The 13,189-nt window shown below is 39.9% G+C and overlaps 1 protein-coding gene across 3 annotated transcripts in view; it reads left to right on the top strand.

Moving 5' to 3' along the window:
- Positions 1–2,479: 2,479 nt before the first annotated feature.
- RNPC3 (RNA binding region (RNP1, RRM) containing 3) overlaps positions 2,480–13,189 on the top strand; it is a 21,537-nt gene continuing 10,827 nt past the window's right edge. For 2 of the 3 annotated variants that reach the window (XR_008578007.1, XM_054833210.1), the window contains exons 1-9: positions 2,486–2,715; positions 4,662–4,709; positions 6,098–6,216; positions 7,366–7,443; positions 8,202–8,313; positions 8,802–8,870; positions 10,328–10,476; positions 11,418–11,543; positions 12,281–12,414. Coding sequence is in view for 2 of the 3 variants with exons in the window: in XM_054833210.1 (XP_054689185.1) it covers positions 2,494–2,715; positions 4,662–4,709; positions 6,098–6,216; positions 7,366–7,443; positions 8,202–8,313; positions 8,802–8,870; positions 10,328–10,476; positions 11,418–11,543; positions 12,281–12,414 (1,057 nt within the window). In the remaining variant the exon portion in view is untranslated. Of the gene's footprint in view, positions 2,716–4,661; positions 4,710–6,097; positions 6,217–7,365; positions 7,444–8,201; positions 8,314–8,801; positions 8,871–10,327; positions 10,477–11,417; positions 11,544–12,280; positions 12,415–13,189 lie in introns of all 3 variants that reach the window. The other variant, XM_054833209.1, reaches the window with a different exon arrangement.

Here is a 13,189-nt window from a genome sequence, read left to right as displayed (position 1 = left end):
TGCACGTGCAAACCTAATATTTCAACATAAAAGCATGATGCATTTGTGTTAAGGAAAGCTGTTGTTCGAGTATCTACAAATTTAACATCTTGGAAAGTAAAAAAAATAACACATTTGTTATCTATTTTAAATGTGGGGTGAGGGGGAGAGAAAGGAAAAAAAATTTTTTTCTGCTTCTTGTATCTTAGAAAAAATCCTGTACATTTTTATTGCCTTGATTTGCATGACACTGTTAAACCTCTGCTCTAGAGAAGTTCAGTTTCAGGCACCTGTCCATCAGGGTGAACAGACTTTTAAAACGTTTTTTTTTTTTCTTTCTTTGAAGGGGATTCTGTGCTGAGAGGGACAAGGGGACTGAACAGCCGTGAGATATTAGAGTTGTTTCCAGTGAAATTGCTCTTGTGACTTTAGCATTCAATGTCATTAGAAAATACATATTTTCCTCAGCCTACCCTGACTGGAACTGAGAACAGTGTTTCTGCATTCTGAGGGGAAAACATATTCGAAATTATATCATTATTTCACCATCTGGTGACTGATGTGCAGATTAGTACTTGGAATGTACTAGAAAGCTACAAGGGAAACAGGGAAGTTTAGTTTGCTCACAAGTTTCACAGACCTGTTGCATAAAAAGTTCTCCTATGTCATTACCCAGGAGTGAACTACAAGTCAGGCCAATTTAAATAGGATGCAGCAGCACAACCACCATAGACTTGCTTTTGCAATCCTGACGCTCCCTTCTACTACAATTGCACGTTGACCAGCATATCGCAGAAAGTCTTCTGGACTATATACAAATCACAGGCCACACACAGAACTTACTAGGCTGGCCAGTGTTGCTTTTAAAGTTTCAACAGTCTCACAAAAAAACAGTACTGCTGGTATCATCAAAAGGGAAAGTACACTGCCGTATTTGCATACTGTGCCAATTCTTTCACCTGTTTGCAAGTTCATAGATATTTCCTAGCTTATACTAATTGCAGCAACAAAAATGCAGTAATGGATCCTGTAAGAAATTGCAGCTACATTTCTGCTTTTCTCCTAGATCCCTTTTGAACATCCTGTGCTTCCTCAGTCTTTTTTCCCAACTCCTTCCCAAACCCATCTTGATGAACTTGGACTGTCATCTGATCTACCCAGTGAGAACAGTGACCACCCACAACGGCCAGATTTTTCCCCAAATTGTCAGTGTTCAGTCATAATATGAGCATGGCCCAAGGCCCTTCAGGTGTACTGCACACAGAGGACCAGGTTCATCATGACTCTTCAAGGAAAAGGAGCAGTCTTGAGGACTTCATGACTGAAGGCCTTATTTTGTTCTATTGAAAGATGCAATAAGCAATGATTTCCTATTCACCAGGTACACTGCACACCTTACAAAGTGTTTTTTCTTTGGGGCTGGCTTCAGTGTACCCCAGACACCAGTCCCAGAGCTTGGGTCTCCCTCAGTGCTCTCACTGCCCAGTGCCAGGGCAAGTTCTTCCAGCTCTGCACAGTGGCATCAGGTGCTATGGCTCTGTTGGACCCAGACCTAGTGGCAACAGTGATCTAGGCAGGTGGTGTATTTGCCAGCCAGCAACCAGCTAATTAGGTATAAGACCTGAGATTTCATTAGTTAAGTTTGGGGATTCCCCTCCCCTTTTGAGGTCACAGCCTCTGGGCTCAGAAAAAAAGGCTGGCTCTGGATCAATCTGTCTGGTTTCAGTAGGAGCTGACTGGTAACTGCCTCTGTACGTACTGCTTGTGCTGCAGAATTCCCTCATGCCGATAATTACAGGTTGTATTATGGCTGTGCTTCACCCATGCTGCTTGCCTTTGCTAAACACTCAACAGCTGCTATCCTCAAGCAGCATATAGATGTCTATGCCAGAAAGATCTTAATACCTTGCTGTTCAGGTAAAGTGGCAGAGGAAAAGAGAAGTCTCTTCAGCTAAAGGCTAATGAGAATCATATTTTTTTGAAAGCAATACAACTTCTTACAATTTGGTCTGACAACAAACTCTTAACTGTTGAGGGAGGGGAAGAGGGCAAGGATTATCTCTTCCTTTGGAGAATTATTTCAGACTTGACTAAGGCAGATTTTGTACAGATTTTCAGGCATCACCTGAGACATGGCGCTGGAAGAAGGGCTCCCAGGCAGCCCACCACAGCGCTTACAGCAAGCGACACCGAGGGGGCAGGCAGACCCCGACGGCTGACTTAGGCTGCTCCTCCAGCCGCCCGCCAGCACACGGGCCAGAGCAGGTAGGCAGAGCAGCTTACCGAGGCGCCCCTTTCCGCCCCAGCTGCCAGCAGATGCCCAGCACGGCGGCAGGGCCAGCCTGAGGCGGCAGCTCCCAAACTCGCAGCAACTGCCGCCTGCAGCAGGCGCCTCCCGCCCTCGTCGCTAGCAGCAACCCTTCCCCGTGCCCCGCCAGTCTCGCGAGACTCGAGGCCCAAGCCCCGCCTCCGCTCTCGCGCGATTTGTCCTCTTGCTTCCGGGTGCGTGCGGCGATGGCGGCGCTGGGTTGTGAGGAGGTGCGGGCGGTTGGCGTGGGGCTGGGTGCCGGCCCGCCTCATCCCAGCGTCCCGCCTCATCCCGGCGTGGCGCGGCGGCGGGGCCGGACGCTGCTGGTGCGGCACCTGCCCGCTGAGCTGACGGCGACGGAGAAGGAAGATCTGCTGAAGCACTTCGGGGCGGTGTCTGTGCGCGTCCTGTCCGACCACGGGCGGCTGGTGAGGCCTGGGGCCTCGGGCGGCTCCGGGCGGCGGGAGCGGGAGAAAAGACCTGCCGCCGCCCTGGGCCGTTGGCCGCGGCTCAGGGGCGCAGAGCGGGCCTCAGGGAGCGTGTTTGCCGGGTCAGGGTTCTTCCTTCTCCCCGCTCGGGGTGGAGCGGGCTGCGGCGCGATGGCAGGATGCGGGAGAGCGTCTGTCGCGGGGCCCCGTCTCCCCGCCGGCTGCAAGTGCTGTTCCCTGGCCGCAGCTTTGGCCTTGCTTGGTGTTAGGAACAAGGCTGTGGAAAAGCAGTGCAGAAGGGTCTGTTGGTAGGTGTAGGGATGCAGTTTCACAGGTCTGTCTCTTGAAATCATTATTTTATTTTTTTCTTCCTCCAAATTACAAAAACCATAGGAATATCTGTCAGGTGACAAATGCTGTTTGGAAAGAGCCCTGTATTCCTGCAGAACTGCAGCTAAATGAAGTCTACATTCTTGTGTCAGGGTCATGCTTTCTTTTATAGGATGTTAAAAATACTGACTTCATTACAATGATTTTCCTCATAGTGGCTATTATAACAGTATTAAAGTTTTTGGTTTCTAATATCAGATCATGTAGTGGCAAAATGAAGTAATAAAGTTTGTTAAAACAAATTTAATTTTAAGAAGAACTGTGTGTTCTGTGAGGATTTGATCTAATTTGGAAAGCTTAAGGTTTTTTTTAAACTTAAAAAGTAAGGGAAAGTGTTAGTTAAAAACCATCCAAACTTTCAGGGCACAACAATAATTACAACTTTTGTAGCAGGAAAGTATTACTTTTAAGAGTTGCTTTGATGAAAACATTCTATGGAGAGGTGCTGAAATCAATTTCCTTTTTGAAAAGGGGATTAAACTTCTTTAAACAAAGCCAAGTGCAAGGTCCTGCATGTGGGTCGGCACAGTCCCCAGCACAACTACAGGCTGGGTGGAGAATGGGTTGAAAGCAGCCCTGAGGAGAAGGACTTGGGGGTATTGATTGATGAGAAGCTCAACATGAGCCGGCAGTGTGCGCTTGCAGCCCAGAAAGCCAACCGTGTCCTGGGCTGCATCAAAAGAGGTGTGACCAGCAGGTCGAGGGAGGTGATCCTGCCCCTCTACTCTGCTCTTGTGAGACCCTACCTGGAGTACTGCGTCCAGCTCTGGGGGCCCCAGTACAGGAGAGACATGGACCTGTTGGAGAGAGTCCAGAGGAGGGCCACAGGGATGATCAGAGGGCTGGAGCACCTCTCCAGTTGGGATTGTTCAGCCTGGAGAAGAGAAGGCTCCAGGGAGACCTAATTGTGGCTTTCCAGTACCTGAAGGGGCCTACAGGAAAGATGGAGAGGGACTGTTTATCAGGGAGTGTAGTGACAGGACAAGGGGGAATGGGTTTAAGCTGAAGGCGGGTTGATTTAGATGAGATGTTAGAAAGAAATTCTTTACTGTGAGGGTGGTGAGGCACTGGAACAGGTTGCCCAGAGAAGTTGTGGATGCCCCACCCCTGGAAGTGTTCAAGGCCAGGCTGGATGAGGCTTTGGGCAACGTGGTCTAGTGGAGGGTGTCCCTGCCCGCAGCAGGGGGGTTGGAACTAGATGATCTTTGAGGTCCCTTCCAACCCTAACCATTCTATGATTCTTTATCAATATGTACTTGCTTGCAGTTTAGGATGGCTTTTGCTCACTAGAAAAAAAAATACTGTTTTCCTGTATTCCTCAAACTGCTGAGTTCCTATCTTAATTTTTGAATGCAGGAGGTGCTTGTCCTAAATTCTTAAGAAAACCATTCTCTAGTCCTTCAGCTTTGCACCCACGTGGGAGGTAGATGACTACTATCTGGAAGCTTTCAAATATATAAACTTGAACTTATGAATTACATGTGGATGTATGTCTTATTTGCAATTTCTTACCTTTTTGATTTGAATTCAGTATGACATTTTTTTTTGTTTTCTAGAAACATACTGCTTTTGCTACCTTTCCCAGTGAAAATGCAGCTGTGAAGGTTTGTACTGAGTTTGTTATTGAATGTTTTAGCAAAACACTTTTCTGAATTGCCAGTTGTGCTTTAAAATGTTTTACATGTCATCTAGTAATCGGTGTCAGGAAAATGCAGACCAATGTAGTATTAGTTCTCTGACAGGAGATGATTGAAGGATTTGATAAAATGAAAACTTCTGGAGGGTCATAAGAAGGGTGGGTTGGAAGGGGCCTGTGGAAGTCTTCTGATCCAACCTGTCACTTAAAGCATGGCAAACTTACGTGAGTTAAGACTGATCAGGGCATTGTCTAGGCTGTGTGTGTATTTGTATACTAACTATAAACTAAACATAATTTACTTGTCTCCTGCATAATTGCATATTTGCTGCAAAATTCATACATAGTGATGTACACAATTCAAGATAGCCTTGAATGCCCAACTTTGATAAGAAAAAGAAAACTGCAATGTTAATGGGGAACATGGATACCAAAAAGCTAACACTACTAGCGCTTTTTAAATATGAATCTGGTAAGAAGCCTGTGTCCTGAGTTTCCCTCTTATGCCCTGTTTTTTTTTTTTTCCTGGTGTTGCTTTTATGGTTTTTTTTTTAGGCCATGCTGTAAAGTACTACTCAAAAAAGTTACAGACTATGTGAGGTGAAGAGTGGTGAATTTAGGTTGATGTCAACTGCTAGCAGCGTACCAGGATCTGGACTTGCAGAATGCTGAAGCTTCCTAGTGTCACTGTTAAGACTCTTGTTTTTAAAATTGTCAGCTAGTGGACTTAAGCATGTTTGTAGTTCATGAGCAAGAGATTGGTTACTTAAAATCACAGGGATTTACTAGGCTATGTAATAAGTATCAAGGCTGCAGTCTTGCTACTGTGTTCAGATGACCTAAGTCTCTCTAATGGTTCTAGTTAAGGAGGGTCGATTTAGATGAGATGTTAGAAAGAAATTCTTCACTGTTAGAGTGGTGAGGCATTGGAACAGGTTGCCCAGAGAGGTTGTGGAGGCCCCATCCCTGGAAGTGTTTTAAGACCAGGTTGGATGAGGCTTTGGGCAACGTGGTCTAGTGGAGGGTGTCCCTGCCTGCAGCAGGGGGGTTGGAATCTTTGAGGTCCCTTCCAACCCTAACCATTCTATGATTCTGTGATTCTATGATTCTAGTTGTGCAACCTCCTCTCTTTCCTTCCTGCCAGCAGGAAAGGGGCTGGCTGCTAAAAGCAGTGCTGTGAAGGCAGAAACAGTGCAGAACTACCTGCATCTGTAGTGGCACAGACTTAGTTTAAAGCAGTTGGGACTGCATCCTATGCCTAGTTTGCCAACCAAAGAAAAAACAGTTATGCTTTGAAATAATTCTGATGTTTTTCTTCTTCCCTTTCTTTCTTTTTTCTGTTATAATTATTTGAAGGCTTTGTCAAGACTGCATCAGCTGAAACTTTTAGGTCACACCTTAGTTGTTGAATTTGCAAAGGAGCAAGATAGTGTGCAGGTACTTAGCCAGCCTTCTGTCTCAGAGAAGTGTAAAAGGTATGTGCATAATAATTTAGTTTCTATGTTTGTGGTCAAGGAAAGGAAATTCTGTATTCATGATACTTTCGTCATACTGTTAAGTCAAAGGATAAATAATTAGTTTAGAAGTGTTAACAGACAGGTTCAGATCTACAGATAAGTGACTGCATTCCTCCTATTAGTATTGTTTCATTCAGTATTGTCATGTAATAATTCCCATCCTTATTCCTGTAGTTATTAATATCTTTAATCAGCAGATGGCCCTGTTTGTTCTCATTTACAGAGCAATGCTCCAGTCTGTGGAAGCTGACCTCTGAGTTGCACAGGTTCCCTGTGTTTAAAAAACTCTTCTACTTTTTTTTTTGTCAGAATTATAATTTTGTTTTTCTGTTAAATAGTGCGTGCAATGTTTCTAATCTAATCAAGAGTCAGGCAGAACTGACACCTGCTAGCATAACTGTATAAGACTATACTATTATAGCCACTGGCTTCTAGGCTGGAGCTGGTTTGCATATATCTAGCTTGAAGCATGAGCAGAACAAACAAAACTGTCAGAGTCTTTCTTCAAATAGTTAAAGAATATGTAATATTTAAAAAATAGATAAAAATATCGATGAATCCTAATACTAGTGTGACCAAGAACTGTGATAGTTTGGATTTCAATTGTCCGTCAATACTTTAAAAAAAAAAAAAAGTTGCATAGTTAGGCTTTCACTTTTACCTGTGTAATATGTAACTAAGTGATAGAACCTATGTGATAGTGCTTAATTAAAATCAACTCTGGAGGTTTTAAGTTATTTATTCCACTCTCTGAATATGAACAAATCAGTAATTTAATGCCTTTGATTTTACACAGTCTCTGAACAGAGAGCAACAAGAAATAATTTTAGTTCTTTTCCTGTGAGCAGATTTAAGTCATAAGTGTTTAAATATAGGGAGGCTTACTTAAATATGCACAAATATTTATGTAGGCCTTAGAAGTCTGGCTGCTGTAAGTATCAACATGTATTAATTAACAATTAATAATGGCTGTAGTAATGCCGTTGATAAAAGATGTTAAAAACATTATACCAATCTATTTCTTACCTTTTTAAATATGAGATTAAACATATTTCATACATTATGTAAATTTTGCCCTGTTTTAATTAATGCTAAATTACTTTTCAGTTCAGAAGAACCAGTGAAAGAAGAGAAGAAAGAACCAAACTGTGTTACAATAGAGAATGGAATTGCACCCAGCCATGGGTTAGTAGGTTTTTTTGTTTTAATTATTTTATTCTGTTACATTTTATTTTTAAAATAAGAGTTATGCACTGTTGAACTAGAGAGAATGTGGTATGCTGCATTGTCTTGTGTTTTATGGTATGCTACTGTTCTACATGCATAGCTGTAGGAATTGTCATAAAGGTGAAATTTTAATTCTTCAAGTTTAGAACCCTCACAGTCGACTAGCAACCGGTGCTTTCAGCTGTGAAGTTCTGGATTGCATAATAGCCTTCTAGCATGATGCGTTGCTTTCTCAGGAAGAGTTTGAAGACTGGGTAGGTTGTCCCAGTGTTAACAGCAGAATACCACTGACATTTGTTTTTCTGGATATTTCTTGTTCTTTTTGCCTGCCATTTACATTTTTGCATACATGAAGAATAAATTTATTTTTGGGCTAATAAATCCAGTGCTTTGAGCATTGAGTTTAAGTCATTTATACAGCATGCTATGCTGTGCTTTTGGTTTTGGACATGTTGATTGTTTCTGTGTGCTTTAGGCTTTCTGTGCGTGTTGGTACTTTCATTGTGCCAAAGCCCAGTAAGTCTGTCATGCATTAGGGGACTGTTCCCTGATGTTAAAGACAAAATGTAAGCGGCCCAAAACTATTCTAGGGAAAATAATAATTCAGTGTACTTCAGATGTAATGAATAGTTTGACCTGTATTAATCATTAATTGTTATCAGTCATTATGTGGTGATGGTGCTAAGATTCCTTGTTCTTAAATTTTTTTTCCTCAGCCTCACCTTTCCCATCAATTCTTGCCTCAAATATTTGTATCCACCACCTTCAAGTACAATTCTAGCAAATATAGCAAATGCCTTGGCAAGCGTGCCCAAATTTTATGTCCAGGTAAGTAAAAAACAGCAAAAAACCCAAAATATAAAAAGAAAAGCATCTCCTTTTTCCTCTTTTAATTATCCACAGAAATATTTTTTGTTGCAGTAAATATAAAGTTAGTTTTCCTATGATAGTGTTAACCAAAGTTAATTTTTTACTATGTTGAGATAATAAGATTTCATTGACCAGAAGTAACTGTTGCTTCATTGACACTGAAGACTTAACTGGATATGCTCTTCCTAATTAGATGTGACTTGAGTGCTTAGAATTTCCTTCAGAGAAGATGCTTTACTTTTTTTGATTAGCCTTTTTAGAGTGTTACTCATATTTACCATTAGTGTTGGATCTCAAGTGCAGGCTTTCACATTGTTTAATAATCAATGTAGTTGTGTCTACATTAAAACTATGCTGATTTACACCTGCCAGAAGTTATCGGCTATGATAGCTAGCAAGGAACTATATTTATTTAAAGGAAATCTACTTGTCTTGAATAATTTCAGGTGCTTCATCTTATGAATAAAATGAATCTTCCTCCACCTTTTGGACCAATTACTGCTCGCCCTCCCATGGTAACTTTTTTAATATATGTTTTAAGTACTGTAAAATGGATTCACAATTTTAAATGTTAGCAACATGCTAGGAGATCTAAGTTCAAACTTCTAGAAGTTGGAGAAATCTCTAGAAGATAGGAAATACTGCTATATTTCATTGGGTAAGATGTGTGTGTTAGTCTTCTAAAGAAATCTTTATAGTTAGAACAAAGAATATACACGTATGACAGTAGCACTGGAATATTTCAAACTGACTATTAAAAAAAGGGAGGTTATAGCATCATGTTACAGATACAGGAAATAAAGAATATGATTAGCCTGTTGCCTTACAAAGATGTGTTAAGTTTTGATCCATGTGTTTTGTTGGAGTTCTGATTAGATTCAGATTGTTAATGAGATTATACAGCACTTTTGGATTTAACTTGCTCTGTCTTTTTGAAAGAGGCGGTGTTGAGGGAAACTGGCAGAGGTTTATGGGGAGCTGTTTCTGAAGACAAATAGAAATACTGGGTCTGTGGTCTCAGTTCTCTGTTCCTGTGATAGTTTGACTGACTGCCAGTGGAAGATAGAGTGAGGACTTGCATTACTAGTGATAGCTACAGTATTTTAATATAGTGAAGTTGTGCTCTGCTACGCTTTGTGTTTGCCTTAACAGAACACCTACTTCTCATAACAGAAGAGCTAGCTGGTAAAGAAAACTATGAAATAAATCTATCAAATAAATGAATTCACACTGATTTTCTGGCAATAATTTTATTTGTTGCCTGGTATTGAGTCAGGTTAAACACCATGAATTTAATGGTCATGCAAAAAGAGTAGTAAGGTGAGAAGCCACTCCTTGAAATTCCTGGAGCAGTTTCTAAAGGCCACAGTGTATTTCTAATGCCAGAAGACATCAGTGCCTTATGGAAGTGGTGGTACATAAAAGTAGCTGTTAAGTGTAGTAAAATTGCTGACAGTGGGGCTGGAGATATTCTGTACATAGGGAATTCCTTATATAAGGTTTTTGCAGTCTCAATTAAAAATCTAATTCATTTCATGAAATCCTCACTCCTTAAAGAAATGCAACTTTGATAGATGATGGAAGGTTCAGTGTAGAAATTGAGATGGTGTGGGAGCTTAGGCCTCCTCCTATATGGTTTGACCACATTCCCCTCAGGAAAGTCCTTAAAGCTGAGTGCAAAGTAAAAACCCAGGGCCATGGCTGCAATTTTTTTTAACTCCTCAAATTAAAAGAATGAAAACATTCACTGTTATGCTTCAGAAAGCAGTAATTTTTTTCTTGTGGAAGGTTTTCATTAGTAACATAGTTTAGCAAAATAGCATATAAATCCCTATAAACATATTTTAAAAAAAACACTTCTTGTCACTTCTAATTAATTGTTTTGACTGTTATTATTATGTAAATGAAAACAAGATATGCATTTTTTTCTTAAAATGTTTAGTTACTTTTTTAACTTCTTCCCCATAATTAGTATGAAGAGTATTTACCAGTGCCTGTGCCACCTCCCCCAATCCCACCTCTGCCTCCTGAAGAGCCTCCTTTGCCTGAAGAGGAAGAAGAGCAACTATCTAGTGGAGATGAATCAGAATATGAAAGTGATAATGAAGAGGAGAAGGAGAGGTAAGCATTTTACAGTCATTTGTAAGTTTTTGGCCTCTTTTAAAATGGCATTTTTACTTTTCTAGCTTCTGGTTCAGCAAATGGTGGTATCCGTTAACATTGGCAGCATATAGATAATCTTTCCAGATGCTTAAGGAAGCTCCAGAGTCACTTAAACAGGACAGTGCTGTTTTGAATCACAGTAAGAGAAGGAAAATGACCAAAGGAATTATCGTTTGTTTCCATGTCCAAAAACCCAACAAAACAAAAGCTCAGAATGAAGAGAGAGTGCAGATACAGGAAGCAATAATTAGCATTTCTGGATTCTTCATTTTTCCACATCTTTACTGAGTAAACTACTCAGCCTGAATCATACGTGCACTCTGACTTCCAAAATGTTCTTTGTACATCAGTGTGTATTGCTCGGAGTAATAATAATGGGAGGTTGCACATGCTGAGAATTCTCTTGCAGTTTTGGTATTGAATTGCATCATAGCTGTTTTTTCAATCTTTAATACTAAATGAAGAAGCAATTTTCTTAATTTGCTATTTAAACTGAAAAGTAAACCAGAAAGTCCCTATGCTATATTCAGAAAAATACATGCATTTGGAAGAAGGCACTCCTGTTGAGTAGATATAATATTATAGATAAAGGTTCAGCTTTGGGTTTCTTGGCATTTCTGCAGCTTCAGTGTCTTAATTAGGTGCATGTTTGGGGGAGGAAGGGGCATCATTGAACTCACTACAATTTTGAGTGATCACTTAGCAACTTGATATACAGAGAGCACTTATGTGTTATAGTTTATTAATGTAGTTTTGGTTTTAAGGTAGCTAAATTTATAACCATATTCTGAAAAGTTGTATTTCAAGGGCTTAAAGAAAGGGGGAAGGGCTCTCAAAATCCGTATTTTCAAATAAACTGTAAGCCACTTTGGTTCTTTTTTAAATTTTCTTTAAAATAGAATGACCAAGTTGATGGAATTAGCAACCCTTCAGCCTAAAAGACCAATAAACACAAAGAGGCGTGGTGTTAGAAAAAAGCAAAGAATTAAAGACTTGCTGAATGTTCCTGTGTGTACTCCCCACAGGTTTGTATTATTTCTGTGGTTTTTGCACTTTTTCAGAAGATTATTCCTTTTACTAAATGTTCTCTGTATCATGTTTGCTTTAGTGTTAATGTTTTTAAAACAAGCATTCTTCACTGATATGTGAATTTTGGAAACAAAAGTTTCATATCTCAGCCCTGACAGAAGCAATCTGGATTTATTGTTTGGGATCTTCTTTTTTTAATTATAAATTTTTATTTTAAGAAGTATGATACTAGAAGAATAAAAAATGATTTGGTTTTAAATAATTTTGATTTCTGAAACTGCAGTAGTATGGCGCAGTAGTATGGCACAGTAGACACCAGTGTAGTATTTCTGTGTAGTGATGATCAATTGTGAATGCATTTTTACTAATAGCTGCCTTCTTCCTCTAAGTGATCTGGTATATTTTTTGAAAATTTAGTGTATTTTATACACTACGCAAGAGAGCAGCAAAGCCAGTTATTTTTTGTATTTAAATTACCAATAAAGTTTTTCATAAGTGCCTGTCTGTACTGTAACGTGGGATGTAATTCTTGGGTTTGCTCTCGCTGCCAGCCATACCTACTACATTTGCAGTGTTTTAATCAATTTGAACTATATTGGGTAAAACTTATGAAACTGAGAACTCACGTATTTGTAGTAAACAACAGCATAAAATCTATCTGGAAGAAATCTTGTATTTGACTATGCATTCATCAGTATCTGACTCTTAATTAACATGTTGTTGTTTTAAACAGTAATTTGCACCCTACACTATCACCTTCAGATGTCTTTGAGCAGCCACAGCATGTAGGTCATAAAAAAATTGAGTTCCATATTACTACTGACATCCCAGCTGTTTTTCAGATAAACTCGGAAAAAGAAAAAAATGGTAAGAGAGTTTGTACTGCAGCTGTACTTAATATTAAATTCTTGTGGTTTCGGTGTGTAGAAGACTGCTAAAATTTAGGCCAGGGAATTCTTTTCTTCTTTTCTATTGGAGCTTTCATAACTAGTATACATCAGGGTTTGTTTAAGAACACCAACTTGTACCTTGTCTGCATTTGCAGTTTTTCCCATGTTAAAGCACAAAGTTCTGTGCTTTGGTACAGTAAATGATCTAGAGGATTTTAAAGGTCTCTTTCTCTCCTGTGTGATCGTGGTAAATTTCACTCTTAAGGTGTTTTTCGCAAATATGTTAAAATGCATTCTCAGTATTATACAGTGTAATTGAATATATCAGGCTAATTTCAGATTTTCCTTTTCCAGCTCTTAGAGAGCAGCATTCAAGTGATTGCCAACTCCTTCTCTGTGATGCACTGATTGTCTGCTATAAAAATGCTGGGCGATAATAGCAATGAGGCGTGATGGTTTCTTATAGGGTTATGGTCAGTCTGTGTTTCTTGGTACTTTACTGTAATATACAGTTTCTTTGAATGAAAATTAAATAAACCATTAAAATGGATACAGGCTTGAGCAGTGAGGTTAGTTTTACGTTAACTGGCATGTGCCATGGCTTTTATTTCTAGTACAGTTGATTTTATAGGACCATATAGGGCAGGTGTTTTTCGAACCAGGGATTTAGGCACATTTATTTAAGGATGTGTTGACATTTCTTTACAAAGTCTACTATATTAAAATGTTACTGGAAGGAGTATAATTTTTGC

Source organism: Grus americana, chromosome 8 (assembly GCF_028858705.1).
Source record: "Grus americana isolate bGruAme1 chromosome 8, bGruAme1.mat, whole genome shotgun sequence".
NCBI lineage: Eukaryota > Metazoa > Chordata > Aves > Gruiformes > Gruidae > Grus > Grus americana.
The sequence above is the reverse complement of the archived record's forward strand: the minus strand, read 5'-3'. Positions and strand labels throughout refer to the sequence as shown.